General features: G+C 35.7%; 1 protein-coding gene across 2 annotated transcripts in view; it reads right to left on the bottom strand.

Annotated features, from left to right (window-relative positions):
* Window positions 1–19,144, bottom strand: part of SAMSN1 (SAM domain, SH3 domain and nuclear localization signals 1) — a 166,848-nt gene that overhangs the window by 46,121 nt on the left and 101,583 nt on the right. The window contains exon 1 of one of the 2 annotated variants that reach the window (XM_032175258.2): window positions 7,731–7,867. The exons of the other annotated variant lie outside the window; for it this stretch is intronic. Coding sequence (XP_032031149.1) covers window positions 7,731–7,787 — 57 coding nt within the window. The 5' untranslated portion in view covers window positions 7,788–7,867. Of the gene's footprint in view, window positions 1–7,730; window positions 7,868–19,144 lie in introns of those variants that run through there. 2 annotated transcript variants of the gene reach the window in all.

Genomic DNA, 19,144 nt, shown 5'->3' with positions numbered 1-19,144 from the left:
TCAACTCACACCTCTCATCATTGCTAGGATCAAATGCAAATGGGAAAGAATGCCACTTCAGTCATTGCTAGTGAAAATTAGCATCTGTGACACTAACGGTGTCTCATTTAGTATGCACTTTAGATTAAAAAGAATGGTTAAAAAAAGGCTGTTTGCAGAACTGTCATTATTCTAACGTTTCCCTCAAAAATAACAATGGTACTTGAATCTCCTTTACTCAAAGAAAAACCCGCTAAAATCTGTTAACATGAATCATTAATCCCACCCAAGTAAAGGCCAAGATGTTCTAATTACAATCACTAACTTTCTAATTTGTGGGATCCATGTCTATTTTCAAAATTTCTTCTATATTCTTTAACCTGGACCAAGGTCTACCCTTAGGTAACAATGGGCTTCTTTCATAACATTGGGTATGTTAGAGTTCTTAACATAAAGCTTAAAATGAGTTACAGTTGTACTTATACACAAACATTTTTACACACATATTAACAGACTTGCTACAAAGAAACAATAAGACAGGGATGCCCTCTCTCACCACTCCTATTCAACATAGTGTTGGAAGTGCTGTCCAGGCCAATCAGGCAGGAGAAAGAAATAAAGCGTATTCAATTAAGAAAAGAGGAAGCCAAATTGTCCCTGTTTGCAGATGACATGATTGTATATCTAGAAAACCCCATTGTCTCAGCCCAAAATCTCCTTAAGCTGATAGGCAACTTCAGTAAAGTCTCAGGACACAAAATCAATGTGCAAAAATCATAAGCATTATTATACACCAATAACAGACAAACAGAGAGCCAAATCATGAGTCAACTCCCGTTCACAATTGCTTCAAAGAGAATAAAATACCTAGGAATCCAACTTACAAAGGACATGAAGGACCTCTTCAAGGAGAACTACAAACCACTACTCAATGAAATAAAAGAAGATACAAACAAATGGAAGTACATTCCATGCTCATGGATAAGAAGAATCAATATTGTGAAAATGGCCATACTGCCCAAGGTAATTTACAGATTCAATGCCATCCCCATCAAGCTACCAATGACTTTCTTCACAAAATTGGAAAAAACTATTTTAAAGTTCATATGGAACCAAAAAAGAGCCCGCATTGCCAAGTCAATCCTAAGCCAAAAGAACAAAGCTGGAGGCATCACGCTACCTGACTTCAAATTATACTACAAGGCTACAGTAATCAAAACAGCATGGTACTGGTACCAAAACAGAGATATAGACCAATGGAACAGAACAGAGCCCTCAGAAATAATGTCACATATCTACAACTATCTGATCTTTGACAAACCTGACAAAAACAAGCAATGGGGAAAGGATTCCCTATTTAATAAATGGTGCTGGGAAAACTGGCTAGCCATATGTAGAAAGCTGAAACTGGATCCCTTCCTTACACCTTATACAAAAATTAATTCAAGATGGATTAAAGACTTACATGTTAGACCCAAAACCATAAAAACCCTAGAAGAAAACCTAGGCAACACCATTCAGGACATAGGCGTGGGCAAGGACTTCATGTCTAAAACACCAAAAGCGATGGCAACAAAAGCCAAAATTGACAAATGGGACCTAATTAAATTAAAGAGCTTCTGCACAGCAAAAGAAACTACCATCAGAGTGAACAGGCGACCTATGTAATGGGAGAAAATTTTTGCAATCTACTCATCTGACAAAGGGCTAATATCCAGAATCTACAATGAACTCAAACAAATTTACAACAAAAAAACAAATAACCCCATCACAAAGTGGGCAAAGGATATGAACAGACACTTCTCAAAAGAAGACATTTATGCAGCCAAAAGACACATGAAAAAATGCTCATCATCACTGGCCATCACAGAAATGCAAATCAAAACCACAATGAGATACCGTCTCATACCAGTTAGAATGGCGATCATTAAAAAGTCAGGAAACAACAGGTGCTGGAGAGGATGTTGAGAAATAGGAACACTTTTACACTGTTGGTGGGACTGTAAACTAGTTCACCCACTGTGGAAGACAATGTGGTGATTCCTCAAAGATCTAGAACTAGAAATTCCATTTGACCCAGCCATCCCATTACTGGGTATATACCCAAAGGACTATAAATCATGCTGATATAAAGACACATGCACACGTATGTTTATTGCGGCACTATTCACAATAGCAAAGACTTGGAACCAACCCAAATGTCCATCAGTGATAGACTGGATTAAGAAAATATGGCACATCCACCATGGAATACCATGCAGCCATAAAAAAGGATGAGTTCATGTTCTTTGTAGGGACATGGATGAATCTGGAAACCATCATTCTGAGCAAACTATCGCAAGGACAGAAAACCAAACACCGCATGTTCTCACTCATCAGTGGGAATTGAACAATGAGAACATTTGGACACAGGGCGGGGAACATCACACACCAGGGCCTGTTGTGGGGTTGAGGGAGAGGGGAGGGATAGCATTAAGAGAAATACCTAATGTAAATGATGAGTTAATGGGTGCAGCACACCAACATGGTACATGTATACATATGTAAGAAACCTGGACTTGTACCCTAGAACTTAAAGTATAATGATGAAAAGAAAGAAAAGAAAGAAAGAAAGAAAGAAAGAAAGAAGAAAGAAAGAAAGAAAGAAAGAACAAAATCCTGTAAAAAAAGAAATAAGTACATAGCTTGAGTGAGTATCCATACTTGAACCAGGCTGTATGTAGTAGACCAAGGGTGTATTACCCTGTAGCCCATGATGGCTTTGAATGTGGCCCAACACAAATTCATAAACTTTCTTAAAATATTATGAGACTTGTTTGTGATTTTTTTCTTTTTGTTTGTTTGTTTTTAGCTCATAAGTTATACTTAGTGTTAATGTATTTTATATGTGGTCCAAGAAAATTCTTCTTCTTCCAGTGTGGCCCAGGAAGGCCAAAAGATTAGACACCCCTAGAGTAGACTGAAGAAACTTCATTCACTTTACCAATATTTATTGAGAGTCTACTACGTTGAAAGTATTATGCTAGCTGCAGAGGGAAGATATGTGGTGCTTACTTCAATATTAGGTCATTTTTTAAAATATTAGAATATTAAGAAAGTTGTTAGCATGGACAATCTAGCGAAACCCCCATGTCTACAAAAAATATAAATATTAGCTGAGCATGGTGGTGCAGGACTGTGGTTCCAGTGACTCAGGAGGCTGAGGCAGGAGAGTCACGTGAGCCCAGGCATGCTGATGCTGCAGTGAGTGGTGATTGTGCCTGCACTCCAGCCTGGGTAACAGAGTGAGACCATGAAAAAAAAAAACGAAGGAAGGAAGGAAGGGAGGAAGGAAGGAAGGAAAGAAGGAAGGAAGGAAGGAAGGAAGGAAGGAAGGAAGGAGAAAGAAGGAAAGAAAGGAAAAGAAAGAAAGTTTTTTTACAATTGTAGGCATTGACATGTGTGTGGACACCTAGAGAGATTTCTTTGATGAACTTTCTGCGTAGTCAGAGACAGGAATGAGGATTTCTAAACTTACAGACGCTCTTACAGACAAGGTTTCCCTGCTCTCCATAAACTTTAGCTGGCAATTCAGGTGGAAACAGAAATAATATCTACAGTCCTGTTGCTTATAATGGCAGTATATTAAGAACAGAAGTATTGGAAATTAACATATTTCATGTCAGTTTCATTTTTCATCTAACTGTGTCTTCTTCAAGGTAATTGACCTTCCTTATGCCTTAGGCTCTTTAAGTATGAGGCTAAATAAGAGTCATTCTCTCACAGTTGTTACAAATATTAAATAAATTGGTGTAGAAAAAGCTGTAAGTACAGCAATTGACGTGAAAATAAACCAATGATAAATATAGAAAATAAAGTATTTTAGTTGGAAAAACACACAAGGAAAATTGTTATGTTCTATAATTTAAGCATTTATAGAGTGTAATGCAATAACATCTCTTCAAATCTGAATACTGTATATGCTTAGAAGTTTTAAAAATCACTATCAGTAGTGGACACTAGTAGTAAGAAGGTAAAACAGCCAGTTGTGGTTGCTCATGCTGGTAATCCCAGCACTTTGGAAAGCTGAGGTGGTTTGAGGTGGGAAGATCACTTAAACATAGGAGTTTGAGACCAGCCTGAGCAACATAAGGAGACCTCATCTCTATAAAAAATTAAAAAATTAGCTGGGCTGGTGGCATGGCGCCTGTGGTCCCAGCTACTCAGGAGGCTGAGATGGGAGGTAGCTTGAGCCCACCCGGGAGGTTGAGGCTGCAGTTAGCCATGATTGCACCACACAACTCCCGCCTAGGTGACAAAGCAAGCCCCTGTTTCCAAGGTAAAAACAAAATTCAAGAATAAAGATAACAGTACCTTGCATGTAGGTTAAGCAAGACTATTTTTAATTAACCTAAGTATAGAATACTTAACTATTATTCTCCTATTTCTTTTCTAATTTGGAATTTATCTATATAGAGAGTTCTGAGACACACATTAAAACCCTTAGAAGTTATTAACATTCCAGTACATGCAGTGAGTCTCTTTTGTAATAATTCTGCAAGACTTTACCAGTTTCTCTTATAGAATATCTCTGGTCTCTGTCTCTCAGCCTATACTATAAATGTCTTACAATAAATTTGAATGCTACTCTTAATTATGAGCTATTCAAAGGAGAGAACCTATGCTAAAAATAGAGAAACAGAGAAATAAAGGATGAAAAAGAGGGTGCACTAATGATAACACTACATATAGTAAAACTGTATTTTAACATGTATTTGGATTTACTCTTTTTAAATTCATGAACATGTTTATTGATAAGTTTTAGGAATATAAGAAAATAATAAATTATTTTTGATATAGAACTCAAAATCTATTGCTACATGTTATATACATGAATGTTTTGAGCCGTCTCATAACTGTAAGACCTGTTTAAAAATACTAATAACAAAATCTTTCTCCATTAATTTTCAGTTGAAAAGTTTGATCGTTTCTAATTGAGGTAACATTAGTTATAATATGCATTGCATTTGAATTGTCCAATAGGTCACTTGAAATAGAACCAAGGACAGTTAACAAAAGCTAAATGATTAAATATTTTCTTAATTTTTAATATTGTCACTTTTTACCCTACTATAGGATTTACAATTAAAAAAGAACACAAAAACAAGAAAATCCCTTTCACAAATTCTGAGAGTATAGTACGAAGAGTTTATGTTTCTGGGTTAGGAAATTTTGTAAACTAATATCTGGTATGTAGTTAATCAGTGAAGATAGTGATTCCCTATATTTCAGACCAATTTCTTGATGGTTCTGTTTCTAGACATAGACCCTTTCTAGACACAATTTCTTTTCAGTAAATGAAAGGATTTGCACTCCTTTTTCTACGAGCCTTTTATTTGTAGGGATTATCACAGCATCCACCTCTGCCAATTTTTTTTCTCTTTGAGGAAGGGTCTTGCTCTGTTGCCCAGGCTGGAGTGCAGTGGCACGAACACGGCCCAATGTAGCCCTCAATATCTTGGTCTCAAGCAATCTTCCTGCCTCAGCCTCCTGAATAGCTGGTATTACATGCACGTGCCACCATGCCCAGGTAATTTTTGAATTTTTTGTAGAGATGGGGTTTTGCCACATTGCCGAGACTGGGCTAGAACTCCTGAACTCAAGTGATTCACCCACCTTGGCCCTGCAAAGTGCTGGAATTACAGGTGTGAGCCCATGCACCTGGCCATATACTGCTCTTTATTCATATAATATGCAAAGAAAATTACCCACCAAAATAAATGTGAATTATGAGAAAAGAAGAGTTATTTTAAGACATAATTACAAATGGAAAAATATCACTTCCATGTTAAAAGGAAAGAATCCAATTGAATGTATGAAAAACATACCTGTGCATCTATACTCACATCTCTTTAAATTCATACAGAATGAAACCATTTGTCTAATGAAAATAAGAATTCATTCATAACAAAACTTAGTGTTTCCAATGTGACCATTTTCTGTGATATGTTTTGTTCAAAGATGTATATTTTTTCAAATTATTTTATTTTATGAATAAGGAAGTCAAGATTAACAATATTCCAAGTGCATTATAATAGTTACTGCTCTTAAGCCAAATGATAATGATGGAGTAAAGTATCATTTTGAAAATAGTTTAATGTCATAAATATGACTCTAAGTATAAAATACAGGCTTTATTAAATACTCTATCTTTAGATTTTAAATACTTTGATGTATATCATTCTCCATATTAACTTTTATGATCTTTCATAAACATAGTGTTAACTATTTGTTGTACTTAATCAAGTAAATATCGTATAAAATTAATCTTTTTTCACTCAAACCCGCTCCGGTTCAGCCTTTTTCTGCCTCAGCCTCCGGTAGTGGGCTACAGGCCCGCCACCACCCCGGTAATTTTGACGGGGTTTCACCATGGTCTCGATCTCCTGACCTCGTGATCCGCCCGCCTCGGCCTCCCAAAGTGCTGGGATTACAAGCGTGAGCCACCACGCCCGGCCATAAAATTAATCTTAAATGGACGCACAAGCCATGCTTTTAAAAACTTTTCTGTATTATTTGGAAAATGTTCCTTTGAGTTTTTCTTATATTAGGGAAAAAGAAATCATGATACGTTATCTAGCTATATTTTAAACTAAAGATGCTTGTCTATCTATTATTATGCATATGTGTCAGAAAGAATTAATATTCAAAATCATTTATTCTCAGTTTCCAAAGATAGGAAATTATTAATTTTTGTTTCCTTCAGAAAAACTTGGATGGTAACTTCCAAAGAGTTTCAAAATATTGACCATTGTTCAATGTCTCATCAATTCAAAAGGTCATAACAAATGAAAGCAACCAACCTCTTTCTCTGAAAATGGGTGCCTAACATCTAAAGACTGATAGACAATAAATCAATCCTTCAAAAAAATCTGGACTCAGCTATTGTTTATCTCAGAAGGAGATTAAAAATTGTATTTACTTGAGAAGAGAAATGTACAAGTATTGGAGAAATTTTCTGACATTGGTACTTTGTAAATAGTTGTTTTACATTATTAATAAATCTAGAGTTGTACAATAGAATTTGAACTTTATCCCATGTTATACTTTTTTTTAAAAGTAGCACTTATTGCCAAGACAAAGAACAGAGTAACATTCCACATATTACCAATTTGTCAAGTCTACCAGTATATGGTGTTTTGATGCTTCTCAAAACACAGCCCAATTTTTTGTGTAATAATAACATTAGTTCGAGAGAATAGCAAATATACATCTTTACAACAAGCTATCATAATTGAACATTCAAAAATGAAAAAAGTCTTATATTTAACCGTAACATTTCCATTTTACAACCTTCTTATAACTCTATTTTGAAGAGCTAATCTCTTAAGAGAGAAAATTCATTCAGTAGACTGTTTAATAGACGTTGACAATCTCATAGTCATTAAAAACGTGCAAGAAGATTTTATAATAACAAACACTCAGAGACCACTAAATTGATTTTCTTGAAGTTGAACTGAACTCAAACTTCACTTACAGATGTAAATGTTCCAATATGCACCATAAGACAAAATTACAGAGACAATAATTGCTAGGTGTGATTTAAAATCTAACTTTGCAACTTAATTTTTCCATATTTGCTGTGAGGCATTAAATTCTATGTTTGACTTATGACTGACAGATGAGAACATTGTATGCGTTCAAACACACAAACGTGTTTATTTTCTATTAAATAGTTTGATTTTATTTAACTATGTATGAAATTACCTTACCTTTGGTTTTTGATGTTTCTCCTTCTCTGAAACATTGGATGGCTTTCTCTTGAGCATTTTGAATTCTGACTACTCCTAGTGAGTGCACTTTCTGCTGTTACAGAAACAACTGAAAACAGTCAGCAGTGTGCTGTCTAATGTACAGCATCAGATAAGGTTGAGCCCAGGGACCTGCCACTTCCTCCTTCGGTCAGGATATGACTTCAACATTTACAAGGGTAATTTTTTTTTTCTTACAGTAATTCTTTGGTAACTCTTTATTGTCTTGCTATTTTCTATAAGGTACATTCCAAATCTCATACTTAGACATGCCTGCTGTTATGAAAGCCATAAGGATTTCAAAACAAAACTCATTTTCTTGGTTTATATAAAAGTAAAGATCTACAATGCATTCCACGGGTAGAAAAAAGAAAAATTGGAGCCAGTAACTGAAATAAAACTTGAGATGTTGGCTTCCTATTTTTTTTTTTTTAAAGAATACTCAAGGTAGTCAATTTTGTATATATTTTTTCTGTTTTTGATACGGAATCTCACTCTGTCACTCAGGCTGGAGTGCAGTGGCATGATCTCGGCTCACTGCAACCTCCACCTCCAAGGTTCAAGCGAGTCTCCTGCCTCAGCCTCCCAAGTAGCTGAAATTACAGTGTGTGCCACCATGCCTGGCTAAGTTTTTGTATTTTTAGTAGAGATGGGGTTTCACCATGTTAGCCAAGATGGTCTCGATCTCCTGACCTCGTGATCCACCCGCCTCAGCCTCCCAAAGTGCTGGGATTACAGGCATATTTCTAAATAAACACAGTTAGAAGATAAAATAAATAAACAATGTTAGAAGATAAAATAAGTTAGAACTTAAACAATACTAATCCTACTTAAGGCATATATGCATATATTTTAAAATATGGATTAGACTCATTCTAAAAATAAATGGGAACATGACTCTAAAAGTAAATGTTTATGCATATGTTACTTTTCTAATGTATTAAGATGTTGTAAAGTCCTGGTTAACAAAGAGATCAATTAAACAGAGCCCCCAGATAACCATATGTCTTTGTGCTACAAACGATGCCATATACTGATAATTGCTGTCCTGGTGATGAGCCAATGGATCAAGGGTTTCTTCAAATAAAACACCCAGAACCTCTATTTAATAGTCCTAGTAGAGCTAATATGTTTCCTCGTGGTTTAAAAATGTTTATGATAATGAAAAAAGCAAAATACCCAGGAGTAAAAGCAAGAAGTTCAAGCTTTATTGTTAAATGGGGATTTACCAAAGGGAGACTTGCAAAATATATGAAACTCTGGTTCCATCTGAGCAACCCAGATTAAGAAAATAAACCTAGATTTCTGTTTATAAATCCTCTGAATTGAAAAGTGTAGTGCCATATTCTTAATCAGCAGCTTTTCCATGTGACAAATCAACTGACTCTATTTCTCAAACATCCCTCACACTTCTAAGCTCCACCCCGAGGCCCAAATTTTACTAATTCATTTAACAAATGAGATTCAAATTTCACTAATTTATTTAATAAATATTAAATTGATTGTCTATTATGTGCAATTTGACAATATTTCAAACCTCTTGACTAGCTAAAAACAACCTGTTTTTGTTCTATAACAGAATTGAAAGAATATACTTTTCAAGATTATGGTTAATATGCCTATTATTTTATTACCAGATAATAAAAGCAGACTCTTATTTTTGAGAATTATTGAGTTAGTGTTTACAAAATACTGACACAGACAGAGAACACTGGAAAACCTGAAGATGCTGAGGTTGGGTAATTCCCCAGAAATACATCATTTAGACTTTCAGTTTGGGCTTGGGTTAAGAAAGTAGGCTAGGCAGATCTTTTGCTTCATCTCTTAAGAAATTGAAAGTCATAAAAATACGTTTTTAAGTGAACCATTTGCACCCTCGACACCCCCTTTTCTTCATCTATGAATAAAAATTTAATTATGGAGTTCAATCGATAATAAAATGGCAATGATAACGCTTGCACTTACTACATGGTGGAGTTTTGTTGATAATAAAATGAAATACCAATAAAGGACATACTTATTAGATTCATCATTTCAGTGATGTTTTGTGTCAAAAAATGTTCATGAACTCTAAAAAGGCATGAAGTTTCAGTTTGAGGTGGTGCTTGCTATAGGTTATATTTCTCCAATGTTTCTATGATACAGTGCTAAAGAATAGAGAAGACTCACATTTATGAGACCCATATCTGGACTGGATGCAGTTTTTAAAAGTGTTATACTCAAGCAAACAAAAAATATATATCCATTTATGGATCTCTAGGCACTTCACCATCTTTAACATTACAAGAAATATTTAAAATGTAAACAAAATAAGTATTTTCCTTCAAGTACATGTGGAAAAGGAATTCTCCAATCTTTCTTTCACTCAAGAAAAATGTTTTCTGGGGCTTAAAAGACAGGTATGACATTTGAGGTCCCATTCATTATCTAACTATGTTAAACTTCTTGATCCCCAAAAAGATCAAGTGACAAGGTGGCAAATGTTTTCATCAATTATCTACTATTTTATGGTATTTGGAGGACACCGAGATATTTAGTGAGTGACACAGAGTGACCCAGCAAGCTCAAAAGTCACAGATGGACAGAACAAGAATGAAGCAGAGAGTCAGTACGGAGCACACCTAACTCCTGACCATGATTAAACCACTAGGAACCCTGTTGCTTAACATGTGTTCTGAAATAGGGAAATTACAAAAGCACAGTCTTGGTGCTTTACAATACCTTAATGGTCTTACATCCCAGACAGAATGGAACTTTGTGTACTATCTCTGTGTCATGAATCATGAGTAAAAAAGAAATTGCAGTCAAATGACAAAGATTGAGGTGTATTTTTCGGGAAAGTAAGGTGAGCCATAAAAGGATTGTTTCAGTAATCCAAAAAATATTTATTTAATGTACTGCTAAAACACAAATCATAAAATTCGAAGCATAGATAGAAGGAAATTAGAGATCATGGGACATTCAAAGTGATGTCCTCGATTCTGAGACATTGAGGATCTCCATCTACATCTCTCTGCCTTCTACCATCAGGTTGAAGAATACAATTGCATAGTAGTTTGGATTAATCCTACTCTACATTTTATTTTAGGACATGTACACTTGTTCAATGGATGAAGCGTTTTAAAATCAAATCTTTTAGAATGAAACTGGATTCTCTGCATTTCTCTAATAGTTAAAACTTCTCTAACACGTAGAGTTTTTTGGGCACAATCTTATGTATGCCTCTGTGTATTGCTGGGACAACCATGACCAAGGGATATTTTATTAACTCTAACCGAAAATACTCCTGACTATACCTCAAGTGTTTCGTTACAGGAGGAAAACAGAGAGACCAATTTCAAGAATTTGAAAATAAGCAAAATAAGGTTGTCATCACAGAGCCCAAATCTGAAATTAACATTTAATATAAGAATAATCATATTATAGAAAAAAAGAACTGTATTCCATTCAAACCTGCAGAATTTACTCATCTATGATTAAGAAAAGGAGTCAATCATCAAAGTAACTTAACCTTGATAATTCCTCTCTTCTTTTTGGCCCCCTCAGAGTAGGCTTCTTTCTATAGTACAGGGAAGAGAATTTTATTCAAAGAAGTTGAGTGGGGATATTGTGTTCATACCTGTTTGTGGCTTCATGGAAGTGGAGATCCTACAATATCATAAAAACTCTTTCTTTCTCAGGGTTTCCTGAAATAAGTACACATTGGCATCTGATGATGTTCTCTGCAGTTCTGTATTAATAATTCAGATGTTGGTGCCAAGCTATATAGAGGGGCCTTGGTGTTGTACCCTCCTCTACTTATCTAGCTTATTCTTACCATAGGTGGATAAAACATCTCAACACCTCCTTGTTTGGATTTGGGAGTTTAAGAGAAATGATGGGATGGATATTCCCCCTGGCCTATGGGAGGGGTTAAGGAAGTGGGGGGACAGTTTCTTCCTTGTGAATCTCCTGCATTTCCTAACTCTCTAAAGTCATTTACCCATTCTATCTCTGGAGTTCCTGTTTACTAATTCCTTTCTCTAAGGGACCCAGCCCCTACCCAGCTCTTGAAATCCCTTCTAATGTGTTACTAATTGAAAAGCTGTGCAGTCACTTTTCTGCTTCTCCTGGTGACCTGCTCCAGGAAGTGACAAGCTCATGCTTTGGGGAGATTAGGGGAAGGTAAAATTCTGATTCTATTAACAGGAAGTGGCAAGAAGATGGGAACTACTGAGGTTTGCTGTTTCCAACAAGACGTGAAATCAAGCAAATCTATCACAAGGATTAATTTCTTCTAAAAACGGACCTGAAGTCTATATGATAAATTAATATTCCACCTGTTAATTTCTCCTTATAAGACCCTGCCTGAGTTTCATTGCCTGAGTTCCCATACATTCAACTAACAATGATGAGGTGATGCCCAAACAACTTCTAAATAATTAGGAAGGTTGGGGAGAATCTGAATTCACTTTACCTCAAATAGAAAAAAGACAGTAACACAGACAAATACTGGAAGTTTCCATTCAAGTTGGTGAGTTAAAGGAAAGGAGAGCTTAGTGAGCTTTGAATATCTTAATTCTCCACACAAGATAATCTATTGCATGGAAATGAACACATCATGCAATTTTTAGCTGGATTTCAGTAAACAAAAAATGTGTTTAACTATTTCCCTTTGTTTTTATTTTAAGCTCTATGAATAAATGATGATTTGGCTCCTTGGGTAGATATGTCTACAGGAGACAAAGGCAGCATTCATATGGACATCAAATGCCTGGAATCTGAGATTGCTATTTCTCATTTCAAATTTAAATACTGCCATCGAGGTTAATTAGAATGTATTCCCAAAAAAGGATCTACCCTTGATGTGCTCAAAATACTATGTTTCTGAGAGGTCAGAGTTGCTAGTCATACTCTGGATATCTTGGGAAGCCTCTTAGAGAGCCTGGCCTGGCAAAATTACTGCTTATTTTAAATTTCCAAAGAGATAATGTAACACATCATCTTGTTATCTCGGTTATAGAAGAAACGGATCATTGGGATAAATAGAAGGGATCAATGACCTAAGATGAATGGTGAACCTAAAGAATCATACAGGATAAAACTGTCTTGAAGAGACAAAGAACTTCATAAATTACATCTATGCCTTACAAGATGTTTGAATGTAAGAGAAGCCTGAGTACCAAGAATGAGTAGTATCAGTTCAAGGTGATTGGAAAAATTAGGGAGGCTGATAAAGTTTAAGATTCAAAATAAATGCAAATTACTCAGATTATTTCAATAAATTATAAGTATTTCCTTTCTAAGTGGTTTTAAAGTCATATAAGGGCCATATTGTGGTTGGCATAACAAATAATGATAAAATTTAATCCATTTATGATTAAAAGTTATAATATTCATGAAATAATATTATTCTCCAAGTTAATAATATTAATAATAATGACTGTCATCTTGAGTGTTTATTACATAACAGAAATTATATTGTGTGCTTTATAAATATTTTCAATATAATCTTCACAAAAATCTCCATGAGCTGGTACTAATATTATCATCCTCAGCTTCCTGGTGGGGTTTGGTAACATGTCTAGTTTGCACAGCTAGGAAGTGGTGGAGTCAGGATTCAATCCAAAGCCTCAGCTCATAACCATCACTCTATGTCATAAGTAGGTCTTGGCATACCTAAATACCTGGCATAAAATGGGAATGATTAATTTGACTGTTCAGGTCAGGAATGCTAAGGGCTAGGGGGAGGGTAATGTTGAGTTACTGGCTTCTGGTTGAAAAGAGAAATGGTTCAAGCATTACATGTGTAAAAAAATTGGAAACCAGTAAATCTGCAACCAATCCAGAACTCTTTTCTATAATTAAGATTCAGTATCATGGGGACAAATCTGCACTTCAGGCCCCTCTCCAAGCCAAGCTACCTTGTTGTGACACTTATTGGCCCTCAATTCCACCCTTGCTGATAATCATTGTCTCTAATTTTATGCTTACAAAAATGGGTGTAGGTAATCACAGTAGAAGCACAAATGAGACTTATGCGCACTTTATGAAATTCCTTTCTATGAAGTTCCTTGGTCTGAATGTTTGTGTGGTCCCAAAATTCATATGTTGGAATTCTCACCCCCAAGGTGGAAGGTAATAGTAGGTAGGGCTTTTGGGAGAATTAGGTCATGGGGACAGAGCCTTTATGGATTGCATTAGTGCCTTTATAAAAGAGGCTAGAGAGACATCCCTTCACTCCCACTTTTCCACAATGTGAAGACATAGCAAGAAGGTGCCATCTATGACCCAGGAAACAGGCCCTCACCAGAAGAGAAATCTGCTGGTGTCTTCATCATGGACTTCCCAGCCTCTAAACTGTGAGAAATGAATTTCTGTTGTTTGGAAGCTGCCCCAAGTTTATGGTATTTTATTATACCAGCCCAAATGGACTAAGTCACTTGTTTTTGATAAGGCATCTATCTGTAAAGTTACTACCATAAGCACATTCCATTTTCTCCTTGAGTTGGAGGTTTAGCTCTCCAATTTCTGTTTCTAAAGAGTGTTTATTATTCCCTCAATCTTTTGTTCTTAATTTTGTGTTTTTGCTTGCCTCAATATCAAATCCAAATTGTGGTTATCATCTTCACATTTCTACAATATTATTCTTTTCTATATTCCTAAATGTCATTTAAAGTTTTGCAAATATAAAAATGCTTACACTAAAAACGTTAGAAAACACAAGCACCCTCTCCCATCCTTCTCTATTCCTAGACTTCCTATTTCAACTCTTTGTCTGATCCTTCCAATATTTAAAAAAAAAATGTTTCTAGTTGGTTGGATTTATTTTTCTAGATAATAGACCAGTATTTTCTTGATTTATGCATGGGGCATTATCTATTTATTCCTTTTTTTATCCTTGAGGATTTTGTACTCTTCTCACTTCCCAACTCCCTTATAATTATTTTGTTAAATCATTAGTCACTATTAACATTATCATGATGTAAATAATACTATTCATGGCTGAGTTAAATACTGTTTAATGCTTTACGTTCCTTTTTTGCCCATTTTTGGAATTGATAACTGTCTTTCTTTTTATATGATTGGTTCTCTATATATTGTTAATATTTCACCAATAAATACTCTGACAATTATTTCAAGTGATTTGTTTCAAATATTTAATTTCAAACATCATACTTGTCATTTCAAATGCTCAAATACTTTGGATGTTTTTTTCTGTTCTAATGTGTTCTAATGTGGTTTAGTTGTTCTCCGTTGAGGATAGAATGGAATTTCTCCTTAATCACTTCCAATTATCTCTGGTCTAATTCTCACATCATGTTTCTTTTTATCTGTTCTCTCATTTGCAGAAACACATCTCCTTAACAGAAAAAGGGCACTTACATCCTTTTAGATCCTTCACATTTGAATGCTATATTGACTTGAAATCGGATTCTAGCCTGGAAATCATTTTTTTCTCAATATTTAGAAGGCTTCTCCAATTGTCTTCTAGCTTTCAGAGTGTTGAGAAGTCTGCACGAGCCATTGTGATTCCCGTTTTGTTGTGTATGGACTTTTTTTTTCTTTTTCTCTGCCTCTTTCCTCTGTATTTTCTTCGAATCTTTGGTATATCCTAAAATGTCATATTATGTGTGTCGATATGGGTTATTTAAAAACTTCTCTTCAGGCCTATGTTCCCTTGATAAATTCTTCATCTCTCTTTGTTCTCTCCATCTGGAAATGGATTAGTCCAATGTTGAACATACTGGATTGATACTCTCATTTTATTATATTATTGCTCTCCGATTTCATTTATTTGACCTTCTATTTTCCAGGAAAATTCCATTACTTTTTCTACTAATTACTGTAATAAATACAATAAATATTTTACTTTAGCTAGATTTTTAATTTGCAGAAATGCTTTCTGATCGTTCACTTTTCATAACCTTCTGTTCTTAAATTTTGGAAAGGCAGTGACATGTAATGGTTACGAGGGTGGACTTTAACCACACTGCCTAGGTTCAAATCCTGACTCTGTCATTTACCTGGGTGCCCTTGACAAGTTATTTAGCCTTTCCATAAAGTGCACATGACAGTAATGCTTGAAAGATATTGCTATGAGAATGAAAAGAGACACTATTATGGTGTTGTTGGAAAAGTGCCTGGTACATAATAAACACTAGATACTAACAAGTAAATACTTGGAATATATTCCATTATCTTTCTGAAGTTATTAATTATCATTTTTACAATTTTCCTTCTATTCCCTTCATTATCTTGTTTTATTCTGACTTCTTCCGTTTGCTTTGATTTCAGTCTTTCATATTTAGGCTGTCGTCATATGTCTGGAGATTGTGCTCTCTGGATATATTACTAAGATCATGGTATGAAAAAGCCCGACTGGAAGTTCTATGTAAATGGGTGGGCTTGTCAGGTGATCAAGTAGCAGGGAAGTCTTTTGTTATCTTTTTCTTTTTTTTTTTTTTTTTTTTTTTTGAGACAAAGTCTTGCTCTACCACCCAGGCTAGAATGCAGTGGCACAATCACGGCTCTCTACAGCCTTAACCTCCCAGGCTCAAGCAATCCTCTCACCTCAGTCTCCTAACTAGCTGGGATTACAGGCATGCACCATAATGTCTGGCTTATTTTCTATTTCTTGTAGAGATGGGTTCTCACTGTCTTCCCAGGCTGGTCTTGAACTCCTGGACTCAAGAAATTCTCCTGCTTGGCTCCCAAAGTGCTGGGATTACAAGCATGAATCACCACACCTACCCCAAGGAAGCTTTTTCATCAGAAGACCCGCAAACTACAGTTTCTGGAGTTCTTTTCTTTGAGACCATTCAGGTCTGCAGATACTAACCTTTCCATGCCCTGCTGGGCTGTGGAGAAAAGAAAGTAGTTTCCTTGCTGCCTTCAAAGGCTGAGCCTCTCAGGGTCTCTGTGATGCACACTTTTTTTTTTTGAGAGAGTCTCTTCTGTCGCCAGGTGAGTGCAGTGACTCTCGGTCAAGCCCGCCTCCGGTTCAGCCTTCTCCGCCCGCCTCGGCCTCCCAAAGTGCTGGGATTACAAGCGTGAGCCACCGCGCCCGGCAACACACTGACTCATTTCATTGCAGCCTCCTCGTCTACAACTTCTGACATTGCAACTTGCTCCAACTCTCCATTCACCTTCTATCATCCAAAACATTAGTTGACATCCTTTCTATCCTTCTCCCAAATCTCTTTGTCTTTTTAGGTTTGCATCTTCTTCGTAAATGTATGTAGCTATTTAAACAAAATCTAGTTTTGCCAACTATATTCCTTCACATTTTTATTAACTCCAAGTCTCTTCCTTCACCCTGCCTTTTAAAACATTTGCACATATTTATCTTATTTGCCCAGCTCCTAATTATATGAAACATATAGCAGGTATTGATTCCTGTCAATACTGTCCCTACCTTACAGCTTTCAGATTGGCATAGGGACACGGCAGAATGCCACAGTAGGAAGAAAGCAACACACACAGATGAAGCCTTTCCATTGAAGCCCATTCTTACATCTCTCCACATTTTCATATTCTTCTCACAAGCACAAAAATACAGTATTCTGTGGAAGAGTTTGCCTTTTCATTCTTTATAAGCAGGATAAAACAAAGCTCAAGTTTTTATTAAAAATCTTCAAAATAACTTTTAAACTTAGAATATGATTCAGTACCACTGAATCGTGCCTCGTTTGGCAGAAAGGCAATTCGGTCCATATTACAATACTGACAGAACAAATTGATCTAAATTTTGCACAGAAGTGCTTTGTTATTAACTTTTATCTGAACATAGTACACCTTGTGTATAATATTAAAATCCTCTGCTTAATTCATACTCCCCAGAAGCAAAGAGGAAAGTAGATTGTACTGATCAATAGACCGTGATTTCCTGTCTCCACCTACTGAAGAAAAATGCAATTAATAGAATTTCATTGAAGAGACACATATGAGCTTCCTTTCCTCAGAAACGCTATTGTCAAACAGGAAGAACAAGATCATCTCTATTTCCTTTCTATTTTCACTCATCAGAAAAATTTATAGCAGATTCCATTTTTTTAAATTATTTTTCAGATTTTTTCTTTATTATTTTTCAGGCCTGATTATTTTTTTTCAGGCCTGATCATTTGAAACTATTTTTCAGGCCTGATCATTTTTCAGATGATTTTTCAGGCCTGATCATTTGAAACTACATCAAAGTTGTAAAGCTATAGGAGAGGGTAAGTGTATAGTCTACTTCTTAAAACAATCAAAAGCCTCATGTGATCTTCATACCATCATCTCTGAGAACAATATAATTATAAGATGAAATACCCCAAATGCATGTCAGTTTAATTACAAATGAATAGGAAATAATTATGGCGGATGTTTTTAATATAAAAATGTGTATCACAGCAAAATCAAATTTCCTATGTATATTACATAAACATGCATATATATATGTATGTGTATATGCATGCATGTGTTCATACACATACACATATTAGGCTGTTTCAATTAAATGGAATTCCACCTTTTCTTTTTAACATAAAGGGTAATAAAAGAGCTTCTTAGGAGACTGAGTATATTGTAAATAGATGTGCATTGTCTTCTCCCACCCAACACACACAAAGTGAGGTTTATACATGAAGTGCAAAGCCACAGTGAGGCGTGCCGCCTCAGAAGCCTACTTGCATTCTAATTTAAAGAATCTGCATGTGTCATTTGTGGGAAGAGGAAACAAAAATCAAGTGATCATTGGCAGGATTTTAGAAACGTGTTACCTGCAACTCAATTCTATTTTTTCTCGAATAAGAAAACTTTTCCATAACATTTGCAGCCATGTTTATGAGAAATGAAAGAAAAATCTGGTTTTGTCAACTGAGTATATAATAAACCAAATATCCAAGTTAACATCTGTGCCCAGCAACACCCTCTCCAACCAAAATAATAATAATAACTGATTAACTACAAACCAATATCTGGTTGGAGAGAAATCAGATTTCTTGTTATGTTTCCAAGGGCATGTAATTCTGACCCCCTGAAGTGCCCCTGCAAGCAGTGAAACACTCAGACTATTAGTTTTCTGCTGAGCAGGCCTGACAGAAGGGTCTGCTTTTCCTCGTTCTACCCATCCACGGAGGCCCTGTGGTGTGAAGGGAGCATGTGGACTTTGGAGGAGTGATGTAGAGTTGAGTTCAGACAAGCTACATGAACTTGAGTCTGACATCTGTCCTCTCCAAGTCTCAAATTTCCTCATTAATTAAAAGGAGAAAATAACATTTCCTCATGAGATTATTGTTAGGATTAAATTGTGCAACGTGTATAAAATTCCTGACACAGAGACAGTCTTAACAAATACTAATTCCATCCTCTCTCCTTCAGGGACAAAGGTAGAAAGCATGAGATTCCTAGGAATT

This window comes from Hylobates moloch, unplaced genomic scaffold, assembly GCF_009828535.3.
Source record: "Hylobates moloch isolate HMO894 unplaced genomic scaffold, HMol_V3 SCAFFOLD_14, whole genome shotgun sequence".
Taxonomy (NCBI): domain Eukaryota; kingdom Metazoa; phylum Chordata; class Mammalia; order Primates; family Hylobatidae; genus Hylobates; species Hylobates moloch.
The sequence above is the reverse complement of the archived record's forward strand: the minus strand, read 5'-3'. Positions and strand labels throughout refer to the sequence as shown.